Source organism: Camelina sativa, chromosome 12 (assembly GCF_000633955.1).
Source record: "Camelina sativa cultivar DH55 chromosome 12, Cs, whole genome shotgun sequence".
NCBI classification, from domain to species: Eukaryota; Viridiplantae; Streptophyta; class Magnoliopsida; order Brassicales; family Brassicaceae; genus Camelina; species Camelina sativa.
The window spans coordinates 22,529,400-22,542,669 of record NC_025696.1 but is presented as its reverse complement, the minus strand read 5'-3'; the positions used below and the strand labels follow the sequence as shown (position 1 = coordinate 22,542,669).

General features: G+C 33.9%; 2 protein-coding genes across 2 annotated transcripts; both read right to left on the bottom strand.

Moving 5' to 3' along the window:
• LOC104733758 (ATP-dependent DNA helicase PIF1-like) lies at window positions 4,035–4,741 on the bottom strand. Its single transcript, XM_010453310.1, has 3 exons — window positions 4,723–4,741; window positions 4,355–4,609; window positions 4,035–4,300 (listed from the first exon to the last, which is right to left on the bottom strand). The coding sequence occupies exons 1-3, from the start codon at window positions 4,739–4,741 to the stop codon at window positions 4,035–4,037; spliced, it is 540 nt and encodes a 179-aa protein (XP_010451612.1).
• On the bottom strand, window positions 4,877–9,280 carry LOC104733757. The gene is made up of 9 exons (XM_010453309.1): window positions 9,223–9,280; window positions 8,966–9,129; window positions 8,758–8,814; window positions 8,377–8,546; window positions 7,336–8,276; window positions 6,968–7,192; window positions 6,600–6,762; window positions 5,982–6,521; window positions 4,877–5,438 (listed from the first exon to the last, which is right to left on the bottom strand). The coding sequence occupies exons 1-9, from the start codon at window positions 9,278–9,280 to the stop codon at window positions 4,877–4,879; spliced, it is 2,880 nt and encodes a 959-aa protein (XP_010451611.1).

Below are 13,270 nucleotides of genomic sequence, written 5' to 3'. Positions count from 1 at the left end.
GATTTAATTAAAAACTTGATTGTGTTTCAGGTAACCAAAGACGATGAAACCTGTAGCTGATAAAGTAGTTCGTCGCAGTAAGCGCCAGGCGGGAGTTGATGTGAGTCTTGTATTATCCTTGAGGACGAAGAAAAACAAGAAGGCTCATGTAACTGAAGGAGATAATAATGCAGAGGAACCAGATCAGAGTGTTGAGATAATGCAAAATGTAACTGAAGGAGATAAGAACGCAGAGGAACCAGATGTTGGAGAAAGAGATGAGACTGAAGCAGAAGAAGACTCACCCCGTGTACAAGAATCTAACGCCTCTGAAACACAAACACAACAATCAGATAACATAAAGAAGAAGTCAAGAGGTCCAACGAGAATGCGCAAAGTGGCAAAGCATGATGACGATAAGGTGGATGTGGAGTTTAATGCTATGGGTGAGCATGTTGGCAGTGGATCAGTGACACTCTCCTCTTTCCTTGGTCCTCTTGTGAGAGAGCATGTGCCAGTACTGCTAGATGACTGGAGACATCTCGATGAAAGGACAAAAGACGTGATGTGGGAAGAAATTCAGGTAAGCTTGACTAAGTGTATATCTATCTATTAATAATCTGTAAATGATTTTAATGTTTTAAGTTGGCAATGTCTAACAGGTAAGGTTCAATTTGAAAGAAGATTGGCAAAAAGAAGCACTTTTAAGGCAAATGGGTGGGTTGTGGAGGGCTTCTAAATCTACGCTTTCTAGAAAAGTTCGAGCTACTAAAAGCAAGGTCAAATTACAGGAACTAAAGCCTAGCAACATCCAATGTGCATCAGCTTGGAACAGTTGGGTGAATAAATTGAATAGCAGAGCTTCTAAGGTTATTAAAAAACTTCCCATTGATTATTTAACTTTTTTTTTGTGTATATTACTTATGGCCATTTCTTTGTGTCAATAGGAGAAAAGTGAAAAATTCAGACGTATGAGGAAGGGTCAAATTCCTCACACCACCAGCCGCAAATGAATGGTTCGCTTAGCTCATGAGATGGTATGTGTGCTTCTATATTGAATTGGTTGGTTGTATGACTACTTGAGATATTATAGAATTGGTTGGTTGTACTTGTAGAAAAAAAAGAGTTCTGATCCTAGGAAAGTTACTAGAAGTAAGGTGTGGATAGCAGGACATACACATTCTGATGGAAGACCTGTGAGGGAAGAATTTGCAGAAACGATTGTAAGAATCACCAATCATAATGTTTGTTCTTTAAGTTATTTGAAAGTAGTTTATATATGTTGTGTATCAATTTTTATTTCAGGAAAAGATCAAGACAATTGATAGTGAAATGGACTCCACAACCACGGATAATGTTAGAGACGATGCTGTGAGTCAGGTACTTGGAAAAGACAAACCAGGAAGACTTAGGGGCATGGGCAGAGGCGCTACTGTTACCAAGATGGCATTCTTACAGACTAGAGACTCCCATGTCCAGAAGCTTGAAGCTACTCAAGCAGAATTACTTACCAAGATTGCAGATTTGGAGAATGTGGTCAGTAACTTAGCTGGTAAAAAGGTAACTATTTTAAACTGGTTCTGTCATGATGTGAAATTTTAGGATGTAATTTTGATTTAGATACCAACTTATATGGATGTTTTGGTTATCATGTCCTTGCAGAGTCATGATCCGGTTTCGCAGTCTGACTTAAGCGATGCTACCAAAGGAGGAATTAGGTGCCAGCTACTGGATTGGTGTTCGGCTAATGATGTGGTTGTTGGTGAAGGAGAATACTGTTCCAGTGAACCTACATATAAGATTGGTCGCATTCCATTGGGTCCTAATGCAGCAGCTGTAATTGTGAAGTATGCATCAATCCCAGAAGCATATATCTGGAGACCTACTCCAACCATTGTCTCCCTTAGTCAAGCTGTAGGAGGTAAAATCGCATGGCCCACTGACAAGATAATATTAGACGATCCCCTATCCCAACCTCCTACCACTGTTAGTGAAGAGGTAAATTACGACTGCTGTATTTCTCTCTAGAATAATGTGAATTAGATTATAATTTGACTGTATATTTTTTGCGACTCGTTAGCAAACGGATGCATCACTAGGAAGAGTTCACATCTTTGATTATTGGAATGGAAATGGGGATTTGATTGCTGAGGGTCTGTTGTTGTCAACTGATGCTAAACATTTGGTGAACGATATTGCACTGGGACCAAATGCTGTAGTTGTTAAGGTCCAGCTAGTGGTAAACCCGGATGCTTATTTATGGAGACCAATGCCTGAATTCTCAATCATGGGTGATGCACTAAATGAGACCATAGCATGGCCTATTGATAAGATAAACCTAATCCAAACACTTCCAACCGATGAATCAACCAGGAAATCAAGTCAGGTAAGTTTTTGCAACTAGTTTTTTTGCATGTCTGAATGGTTGAAACTTTGATTGCAATTGTTGATCTGATGATGTGTTATAATTTTTGGTTATAGAGTGCTAGTCCCAGCACTGGTAGTAGCAGCAAATGTGCCAAACAGAAGTGTATTCTGTTGGATATTGATAACTCTGGGCAGAGAGTTGCAACCGGTCGTGTATCCTCAACTGATCCAGCAGAGAAGGTTCATTTCGTCCCTTTAGGTCCCAATGCTAGCAAGGTATGGGTAGAGGTTTCAAAGGTTGATGGTGCTAGAGTATGGAGAGCAAACTCTGAGGTTGAATTCATAGCTGATGCAGTCGGAACCACTGTGGCTTGGCCTAATGACAAGATTATATTCATTTGAGGCTGACACATTTGAATTTTATGTAGTACTATGAACTTGTATCTTTAGAATGTCTGTGGCTTTGTAACATTCAATCTTATTGGATATTTTAAATTTCTATTAAACAAATCAAAATTTTTATCAATTAAAAAAAATAATATAATAAAAAAATAAATAATTAAAATAAATAATAATAAAATAAATGTAAACAATTACATTTATATAAATGCTATATTAATATTTAAAACAACAATTTGAAAACGCTGTTATAGAATATTTAATTGCAGACGCACAAACGCTATGGTAGCCGCGAATACGATAGCAGAACAAAAAAACGCTATATAAAGTGTCTGACCTATAATGACGGGCGCAGATATAGCGTTTGTTAAAACGCTATGATATTGATAGATAGCGTTATTCAGATGCTATTAAAACCCAATTTTCTTGTAGTGTCAATGATAGGTGGTAGTTCATATCATATGATGTATCCTGCAATCACTTATATTGATATACTATGTAGTAACCCGTGCTATAGCACGAGTCAAAATGTTTATTTTTTATTTTTTATTTTTTAATTTTTTTTTGTCAAACGGGTCATAATGTTTATTATGACTTGAAATTACTAATACAAAGTTATAGTCAAATTCAGATTTTTTTGCCGTTTTCACCAGGTCCTCAAATTAGTGTGTACTTCTTTTTGACATTTGATTACAGTTATCATGATATTGACATTGACATAGACCTCTTTCCATTCTTATATAATTAACTCTGGCCTCTATCCTCTCCTCAAGGGTATCTAATAACCAACTTTCTTCATTCTCCTGTAGTAGTTGTAGTATATGTAGTCTTAATATTTTGTTATTAGAAATTTGTAAATATTTTTAAAAATTATAAATTTTAAAGCTTGGAAAATTGGATTAAACCAAATTTCTAACGAATATAATGAATGTGCCTATTTATTGAACTTCTCTGATATTATATATAATTCATTCATGGTTAAATAATTAATAAAATATAGTAGTAGGGTTTGAAAGATAAAAAATATGTGAATCAAATTAAATAAACGAAACTCAACATGTCTATAAGCATGATAAAAAGTAATTTGTGGAGTACGTAAACAAAAATAAGGATTTAGAAATTTATTTGATAGGTGAAATTAAATAAGAAACCCTGCAAAACCAAAAAAAAATATATGATCAAATAATTTAATGGAAGAACAAATCTATTTAATTTAAAAGAATGGAAACAAAGTAAAAACAGAGTCTTACGAAGTTATGATCAGACTGGAAGTTATGCATTTTTGTGGATCAAATGTTTTGGAAAACCTCTTTGAAGACGACATTCCTTGTTTTCTTTTTAGGTTTTCTTTTTGGGTCAGTAATGAGAATTTTCAATCCTGATTTACTGCTTACACGGGACATGGCTACATATAGCTGGCCATGAGAGAAAACCGGTCTAGGCAAGTATAAACCAACATTTGAGAGAGACTGACCTTGACTTTTGTTGATAGTCATTGCAAAAGCAACGTTTATCGGAAATTGTCTACGTCTCATTTTGAAAGGCAAACGGGTATCTGATGGTATTAATACCATCCTTGGTAAAAGAACAATTTTACCCACTCTCGTACCTGTGATGATTCTTGCTTGTATAACATGATCAGCCATTTGTGTAATCTGTAGTCTTGTTCTATTCATTAGACCTCCATGAGCATCAATATTGCGTAACAACATGACTGGACAACCAATTTTCAAACGAAGAGCATGGTTTGGCACTCCTGCAATCCTAACTGAGTTTAGGAAATCCGGGCTATATGCAGGATTGTCTTTATTCCTTTTATCTGCAGGATCAATACTATCTGCACTTAAGTAAATCCTTTCCTCACCTGTAACAAAATCAACGATTGAAACAAAACTATGAATAATTGAATATACAAAATAAAGAAGCATCATATAGTATACAGTATATAGAGAATTTTTTGATTAAACTCTTACTAACCTTCTAAAATGGATATCATGTGGTCGTTTATAGTGTTGACATCATCATTTGTAGGACACAAAATAGCTCTGCTTTGAAAATAGCTGGAATCATTGGGAGTATGTAACGAATTACCATACACTGCATTAACGATCGATTCAATTGGAGAGTTTACTTATGTGATAAGCAATTCTTCTGGGATGTCAATATGAATAACTCCATCATCTGGCTCATTGAGTCTTCCTTCTCCAACATCAAGAATCCATTTCGAGAACTCTTCAATCTCCCTGGCTTCATTTGGAGTTATCTTTTGCAGCAACCTCATATTTCTTGTTAGCCTTAACACTTTACACTGATTCCAAAGGTAAGATGAGTTAAGAATTTGTTCTCGACCAGCACCAACAATAACAGGAAGTATCTGACGGAAATCACCACCAAAAATAATGACCTTTCCTCCAAAAGGTTTATCTTCTGGATGACGCATTATATCTTTCAAACTTCTATCTAAAGTCTCAAAGCAGTATTTACTCATCATTGGAGCTTTGTCCCAAATAATCAACTTGGCTTCTTGGAATAATTCACCTAGATCAGAAGACCTTGACATTCTGCACATAGATGTATCATGAACTTCAAGAGGAATGCTAAACCTTGAATGAGCTGTTCTGCCACCTTCTAATAAAAGAGAGGCTATACCGCTAGAAGCAGTATTTAAAACGATTTCTCCATGATCCTTACAGCTGCAGATAAAACTTTCCAAAGGAATGTTTTACCAGTTCCACCAAAACCATATAAGAAAAATACTCCACCTTTATCTTTGATAACAGAGTTTATGATCTCATCATATATCTTCTTTTGCTCTTCAGTAAGCATATTTAACCACTCCAGATGATTCTTTTTTAAATCAGCTTGATTGATGAATCTACGCTCATCAGCTATTAACTGGTTTAAGACAGGAATATTGTCATTCTGTAACTGGAGCAGAGTCTTAAAAAACTCAAGTGAAGAACCATTTCTTTTCAACTGTTTGTTTATCTCTTGTAGACAAAAGATTCTTCATCACTCAATGTAAGCTCTGTAAAATAAGATTTGTTAATTTATATACTACATCTAACATACTTTTTTTTAAAAATGTATCTTAAAAAGATAGTAAATGTAATGAACCTGGTCGTTTTAATTCTTCTCTTTTACGCCTTAATATGTCCTCAGATAACATAGTCCAAGTTTCTTCCTACACAATATGAGGAGCACTTAGCACGGCGGACAGAAGCATCCTCACAAACATTTTACGAGCGAACTTTGCAGAACACATGAAGTGTGCTTCTTTGATACCTTCAATATATTCTTTGTCATCATCTAACAAACCAAGAGCATAACATGCTTCACTATACGATTTGTGTATGACACCATTCACAGTTTTAATGTGATCAAAACTGGTAGGACCTCTGACTGAATTGAGAAGGACCCTCAAATGATATGCATCGTCTATTGTCGGAGGAACGTATTTAATTCTCCCTATAGCAAATGCTCTTGTTTTTCTTCTGAAAAAAACTTTCTCCTTCCCATCCCATATAAACTTGCTTGGTATTTCTTCGTATAATAACTTTCTAGCTTCTTCATCACGCTTATTAAGTTCAAATAAAGCGAGAAACTGAGATTCATCAAGAGAGTCACGATCCATGACATCCTGTGCAGACTCACCTTCCCGAAAATAAATAGGATGTTTGCCTTCCTCATGGAAAGTGAGTGGAACAATAGCGGTTTGCCTATAATGTATTGGGTAAGCTAAAATCGTCCACATACCCTCACACGCAGATACATATCTTCAAAAGAGGGAAAGAAGCTGATTTAGAATGAATTTTATAAACACAAATTGAACTGTTTGAATACAATTTATTTACCTGCCATCGAAGTAATCTTGTATTTCGTCTTTTGATGCTGGCGTATTCTCATTTTGAAGATTCTTCTGACCTTCTTCAGTTCCTTTTTTTTTATGAGGTTCAACAATGACACCAACTCGATCATTACCTTTATGAACATACTTAAATAAGTACTTCATTGAACCTGTTTGGTTGCACCACTCCACATTTATATGAGCATGATATTTAAGCAACAAAAACCGATTGTAAGGGACAACATATCGGTTATCACATTTTAAACCATTCTTCTCGATAAAACGCTCATCATTTCTTCTTCTAAACCGGGTAACCTTCTTTGTCAATGCTGGTGGTTTTAACATTCTGTTTTGGGTAAAATTTTGAACAGCTACCTTCTTCCATGCAAGGAGATGATGGGTAAGCAGCACCACATGGACGATGAATCATACATTCTGATATTATATTGTAGAGTTCTGGATCTGTTTCCTTATCTGGAATTTCAGCACAAATCAACTTGTCAATTTCGTCTGCAGTAGGAAACTTGCATTTGGAATCCATCCACACTATAATATGAGCATGCGGAAGACCCCTTTTTTGAAACTCTACCGTGTACATAGCTGCAAAATAGTAAGATGTCTTGTTATATATTAATATGTAATGTTATAAAAGAAAGTGTAAATGTTTAATTAAAAATGAAAAAAGGTTAAAGAATTAAAACCTGAAACTGTTTTCCCAAAAATATTTTTTCTTGTGATGTCACCCATTAGATTCTCAAGCTTGATCTTGAATATTTTGCAAATGGTGTCTGGTCTATCTTCAGCCTTTAGCTTCCTCTCATTCACAAATCTTACAATTTCAGGCCACTTAGGATTGCATGTGAATGTAATAAAGAGGTCTGGAAACCCAAACTTCTTACATGTAGCCATTGCATCAAGGTAGCTCTGCCTCATATACCTTGGTCCTCCAGTAAAAGAAGCAGGTAGCATGAAAGAGTCTCCTTGATTGTTTAAATTGTCGTCTCCAGCTTCGGCTGCTTTCCTCAAATCTTCCTTGTATGTTCTTGGAATTTTCTTTTGGTTTTTTTTAAAATATCTTAGCCTATTTGTTTCGATCATGGTATAGGCATCGACAATAAACTGTTTTAGTAAACGCTTTGATCTTAGAAGGGTGTGATTCTCAATTTTCCTTTCTTGAAGCCTATACGCAAACCACTGCCTCATACTTACATCCTTCTGAGTTTTTTTATTTGAATTCTTTTTCTTTGACTGTTTCTTTGATTTCCTTCCTCTTGTTATCTTTGTCTTCTTAATACCAAGTCTGTAGCCATCTTCTCCTCTTGGAAACAGCAAAGGATACTGTAAGGCTAGATATGCGACATGGCATTCATGAATTCTTAGTAATTTTCCACTTCTTTTTTGAAGGACGATATCTCTTTTATCCATATTCGCATCAATATCTCCTGTAATCAGTGCAGCAACTTCAGAGGCCGTAGGGATGTTGTATTCCCTACCATCAGTTTTGCGACTTGAGATAATCCTCATATGGAAGTTTGATTTTTCTTTCTCCATATCAAAGCTATCTCTAGCCATTCTAAAAGCTTTTACATGAGGATTAACATCGTCCAACAATTTAATGAAGCTTTCCACAAGGTCTGGCCTGAATTTTTTCTTCCTATCGACTTTGAGTTCACGGCCTTCTTTGCTGCATTTTTAAAAAAATATCTCATTAGCAACTTTTGGACCAGTAAATTATAAGATATATAATAGTCCATTAAAAAAGAATAATTCTCTGGTTTTATTACCTCATAATATTCACTCTATTTTGGACTTCATTTTGAGTGTCAACAATATAAAGCTGTTGAAACTTTGCATAATCACCAGCCTTTGGTTTTAAAGAACCCATCAAATGATAGTTTTCACCTTGCAAAGCAAACATGGATGGGCCACGTCCTTTTTTAACATAACGATCTACCTTGTCACCCAAAGATGTAAAAAAGAAAACCATGTTGTAAGGTCTACTATTCTCCTGGAAGTGACGTGACAAATCATCTTTATTTGTTAGTAGATTCCATAACATTTCTGGAGACTCTTTTAGCATAGGTAGAACAATTTGTCCTTTCATACAACATCCAGTATAGATTGGATTATTAGTTCTTACTGTCCTCCGCAACCTCTCTCCATACCAAAAATTGCACCACAATGAGGACAACTATATTCAGGATCACCATCATCTGCATATCCTGCAAATATTTAATGTATCATCCCCAACTTTCAAATTTTTCTTGTTTATAAATATACTTAAAGTATAACCAATAAAACTATACCTGCCCATAAATTAATTGTCTTATTTGTAGTAATAGTTGCGGTTCCGAAAACTTTTTTAAAACTTGCCTCAAACATCGTCAGCATATCGTAACGTAGTTTAGCATCATTAGCAGATGAAAGTTGTGGTGTAATTTGATCAACAACATGTTCATCATCATCAGCATATTCAGATGATGATGAGTCATCTTCTCCTTGACTAATACAATAAAACACCTGATCATCATATTCTTCTTCAATATTTGCAAAACATGGATTGATTATTTTCATATATAAATGTCTAACAATAGATAATAGACTTTTATTATTGGATGAAGAAATTATACCGCTATCTGAGTCAACCTGCTCATATTCATTGTCTTCATCTTCGTCTAAATTTGTCATTTTAGAAACGCTTGAAACCTTTCTTCTAAAAATATTGTTTTTTTATGCTTGAGTGGACACTCGATCTGTGTATAAATGTGGAGTTAATAAAAATTGGAAAAACTTTCAGATAGTTAAAATAATGGGTTACACATATTACAAATAACCTCTAGTTATAGTGCTATCTGGACTGATCTCTTCCTGAGCTGAGTGTTTGTTATTCCTTTCCGGTATATTAGTAACATCTGAAAGTTTTGGATTGTACCGGTAATTCTTTGCATGATAACTCTGATAGTTATTTGGAACCAGTTTGTCTATAAGTTATAAGGTTTGAAATAATTAGTTTTCTATATAATAAAAAAATAAAAATAATTATAAAAATATGTTAGATTAATAGACCTGATGGAGTTGATGTTCTTCGTCCCACTTTTGCTATAGAGTCAACTATGGGAGTGGTAGATGAGTGAATCCTTGTGTTGGAAGTTTGTTTCCACGTCCATTTTTCCAAATTGGGCTTACTTCCAGAAGAAAAAAAATAATTGGCACGGGTATTCAAAATGTAATGATCATAGTAATAAGAAGTTGACTAATAATCTTAATTTAAAAAATGAATTTTAGATTTTTTAAAATTACCATTAAAAATATTACAGCGACTCTCTTTGTTACATATGCCTTCATTTGAAAAGGTGGAAGATGGTGTCCTATAATCTACACCTAAATCACAAAATTAAAAATATGCTGGGATTTAGTTTGTGAAGTTAATATAGTTTATATATTGAATAAATAAAAATGTAAATAAGAAATTGAGATGAACAATACCAGAAGGTGTGTTACTTGTACTTGGAGAAGAAAGTACGTGAGAAGATGGCCGATTAGTAATATCATTTAGAACTCTACCAGAAACAGAATTAATATTGACTATAGTCTGAGGCGTCTTTGAAACTGTAACTGGACTTTGGACTTGATTTTTCGTGGATACTTTACGATTTTTTGGGTCGCCTTCTTTTACTTGAATACGATTCAATTCATCATTTTTCCTCTTCTTCATCGTCAACAACTAAGCAAAAGAAAAAACACTGATTGATTGTTTTTTCAGAGGTATCTTCGTAGCACTAATGAGAGAACGCTTAATGAGGGATAGTAAAAATATTTCAAAGGTTAATCACAAAATTATGTGACATTATATATAGTCATAACTACTAGAGAATATTTACGAAATCTTTTAAGGTTCGTATATATATATATATATATATATATATATATATATATGATAATTTATATGTTAAGACTTTCAAGGTTTGTTTTAAATGTAAGTTTACATATATAAACATATATTAAATTGTAATTCAAATCAAGAAATTATATTTGGGTTGAAAATAACGATTATAAAGCCGTAATTAATGGTTCACAATTACAACAACTTATTGAACAACTTATACTAATCAAAAGGAAACTTAAGGATTTGATAAAATTTTGTAACAAACAATCTGGCTGTTACACTGATTCATTAGAATCTTCTCCGTTATAATCTTCATCATCTGATGTATCATGAAAAGCGATACTGCAGAAAACGGAAAAATATGTTAAAAAATATCTATTGTAAAGAAATACTGCTAAAAATATAGGAATATTATGAACTTACAGAGCAGGATCTGTCGTGAATTGTCTGACTTTGTTTCCAAGTATAAGATGAGAACATCTAAATTGGGACATTAAGCATTTATTACCTAAAGAATTAACTACTAAAGATTAATACATTTAATTTTACCTTATATGCGTTATATTAAAACTGAAACTAAAATTTTTTTATACCGTCAAAGACAGAGCTTCTCCAAAACATAAGCAGACACATGACTGGTTCGCTACTATATGAAGGACATGCAGTAATTTGTTCCCATTTATAATCAAATACCAAACATGTATCACCTACCGCAACACATTGAATCTCTTCTCCACTTCACACAAAAAAGTGATTGGCTTCAATACATATGATTCTTAATAATATTTTCTTAATAATAAAATCTAAATATGTTTGTAAATCTTTGTTTAGTTTAATTTACTTAATTGATGTCAATCACTGTAAAGGGAACAACTTCTTTATAACCATTGTAACCAGTTTCACGATCTAGAAAGTACACAGTAAGACGTGGTGCGACTCGTACCACCATCCCACAAAAATCTACCATCAATTATAAAAAGCAAAAAAAATAAAATCAAAACTAAATATGATGAGTAAGATCCTAATATTAAATTTATTAAAATTATACGTAATTTTAAGTATCAGATATATTTACCAACGCAACAATTTTTCTCATCCTCTGTAGCATTGTCAAGCGTTATTGCATCTGTTAGATGAAGAAAGTTGCTTGGACATCTAGGAGGTATTGGGCTGATGCGAGTTTGATTTGTGATCAATATCTGGAAAGGATTGTTACAGTTCTTGAAAGTTTGCTGATTTTCCATAACTTCGAACTTATAAAGAAGAAACCATTGTCCTTCTTCCAACACATCTACGAAATGATCAAAGTAATCCCAAAATTGGATTTTAGCTTCAATTCTTTTTCCCTGTTGTAAAAGTTTTTCACATTAGAGAAAGATTTGACAAAAAGTATATTGAAAACATGCATAACAAAAAGTTATCAAAATGTTTTTACCGAAAATACACATATCTATTAAAATACCTTCTCATCAACCACAATCAAACACTTAAAGTTAAGTTGTCTAAATATGAGATGAGGTGTTCAGCAACGGAGTAACTTGACAGCAACACTAATCCGATTAGATGTCGGATTCAATTCCTCTATGTATGCTACTAGATTTTTTTCAGGCAATTTTTGTTTTTTTAAAGAAGGAAGAAGATGAAAGATGAGACGTTATAAGAGTAGAAATGATCTGTATAGGTGATTAGAAAATTATGAACCTCATTCTGTATTTATAATGAAGTAGTTACTAAAGGTTTAAAAACGTTTTGAAACCTAATTTTCCTTTATTTAAAATGACTACTAAAATATCTTTTGTGTACATTTATTATAATGAAATTTATGTTTAATGGGAGTGGTATCTTAAAGTGCTGTCATTTTTTTATTAGAATGTTCAATTTTTAAAGAATCAAAGCAAAGACTTTGGAAGGCTGTCTATTTTTTTTTTGGACTTGTAAACCTCCATGCATTAGTTCACTTTGTTATATAATTATCCTAAATTTTTTATCAAATTTACTACTATTTATTTTTGGTTAAAGTTATTTTTAATTTTTCGCATCCATTCCTTAGTAAAATAAATAAAAATATGATTATAGTTTAGATACAAAATTAAACCAAAAGAATATGTTTACAATGCATCGACGACATTATAGAACTTCATGCTTTCGAGCAAAGAAAAAATTTCTATAAAATTGGCATCTATTATGTATATGTGTATAAACAACTTCATAAGATATGTCATTGTTTTCTCTGAGCATATTATTATATATGATTAGCAAATTGTAACACCCGCGAACCGGAATCCCGGTATAGGGTGTGCATCGATCGATGCAGTGGTAGCATCGGTCGATGCTGGTTCAATTCTCTACGTTTAGACTTAAGTCAAACGCTGCGTTTCGGTCAGATGAGAAAGGGAAAAACCCTTAGGGTCGTGTCTTTTGTCTCATTAAATGTGTGTGGCCGTTTTTGAGAGAAAAGAGAAGGGAGAAAGAGTTCCTGAAAGTTCTTGGTGTTTTCTTGAGATTTGAGGCGTTTCTTGGTGAGATCTGTAGCTGGGATCGTTGTAGGAGCTTCCTAGAGGCTTGTTCTTGATTGTTTGAGGCTTAGTTCTTCTGTGGCAAAGGTAAGTGCATGACCATGGCTTATCTAAGCTAGAGGATTCTTTAATCTGCTTGTTGTGTGATGTTAGGCTTGTTAGATCGTTGCTAGGGACGTTAGGAAGCTTTCTTGTGGCTTGGGATCGAGTTTTGTGGTTGTAGGAACGAAGATCCGGCGAGAAGCTTCGGGGAAATCACGGTGCTCGACGTTGCGT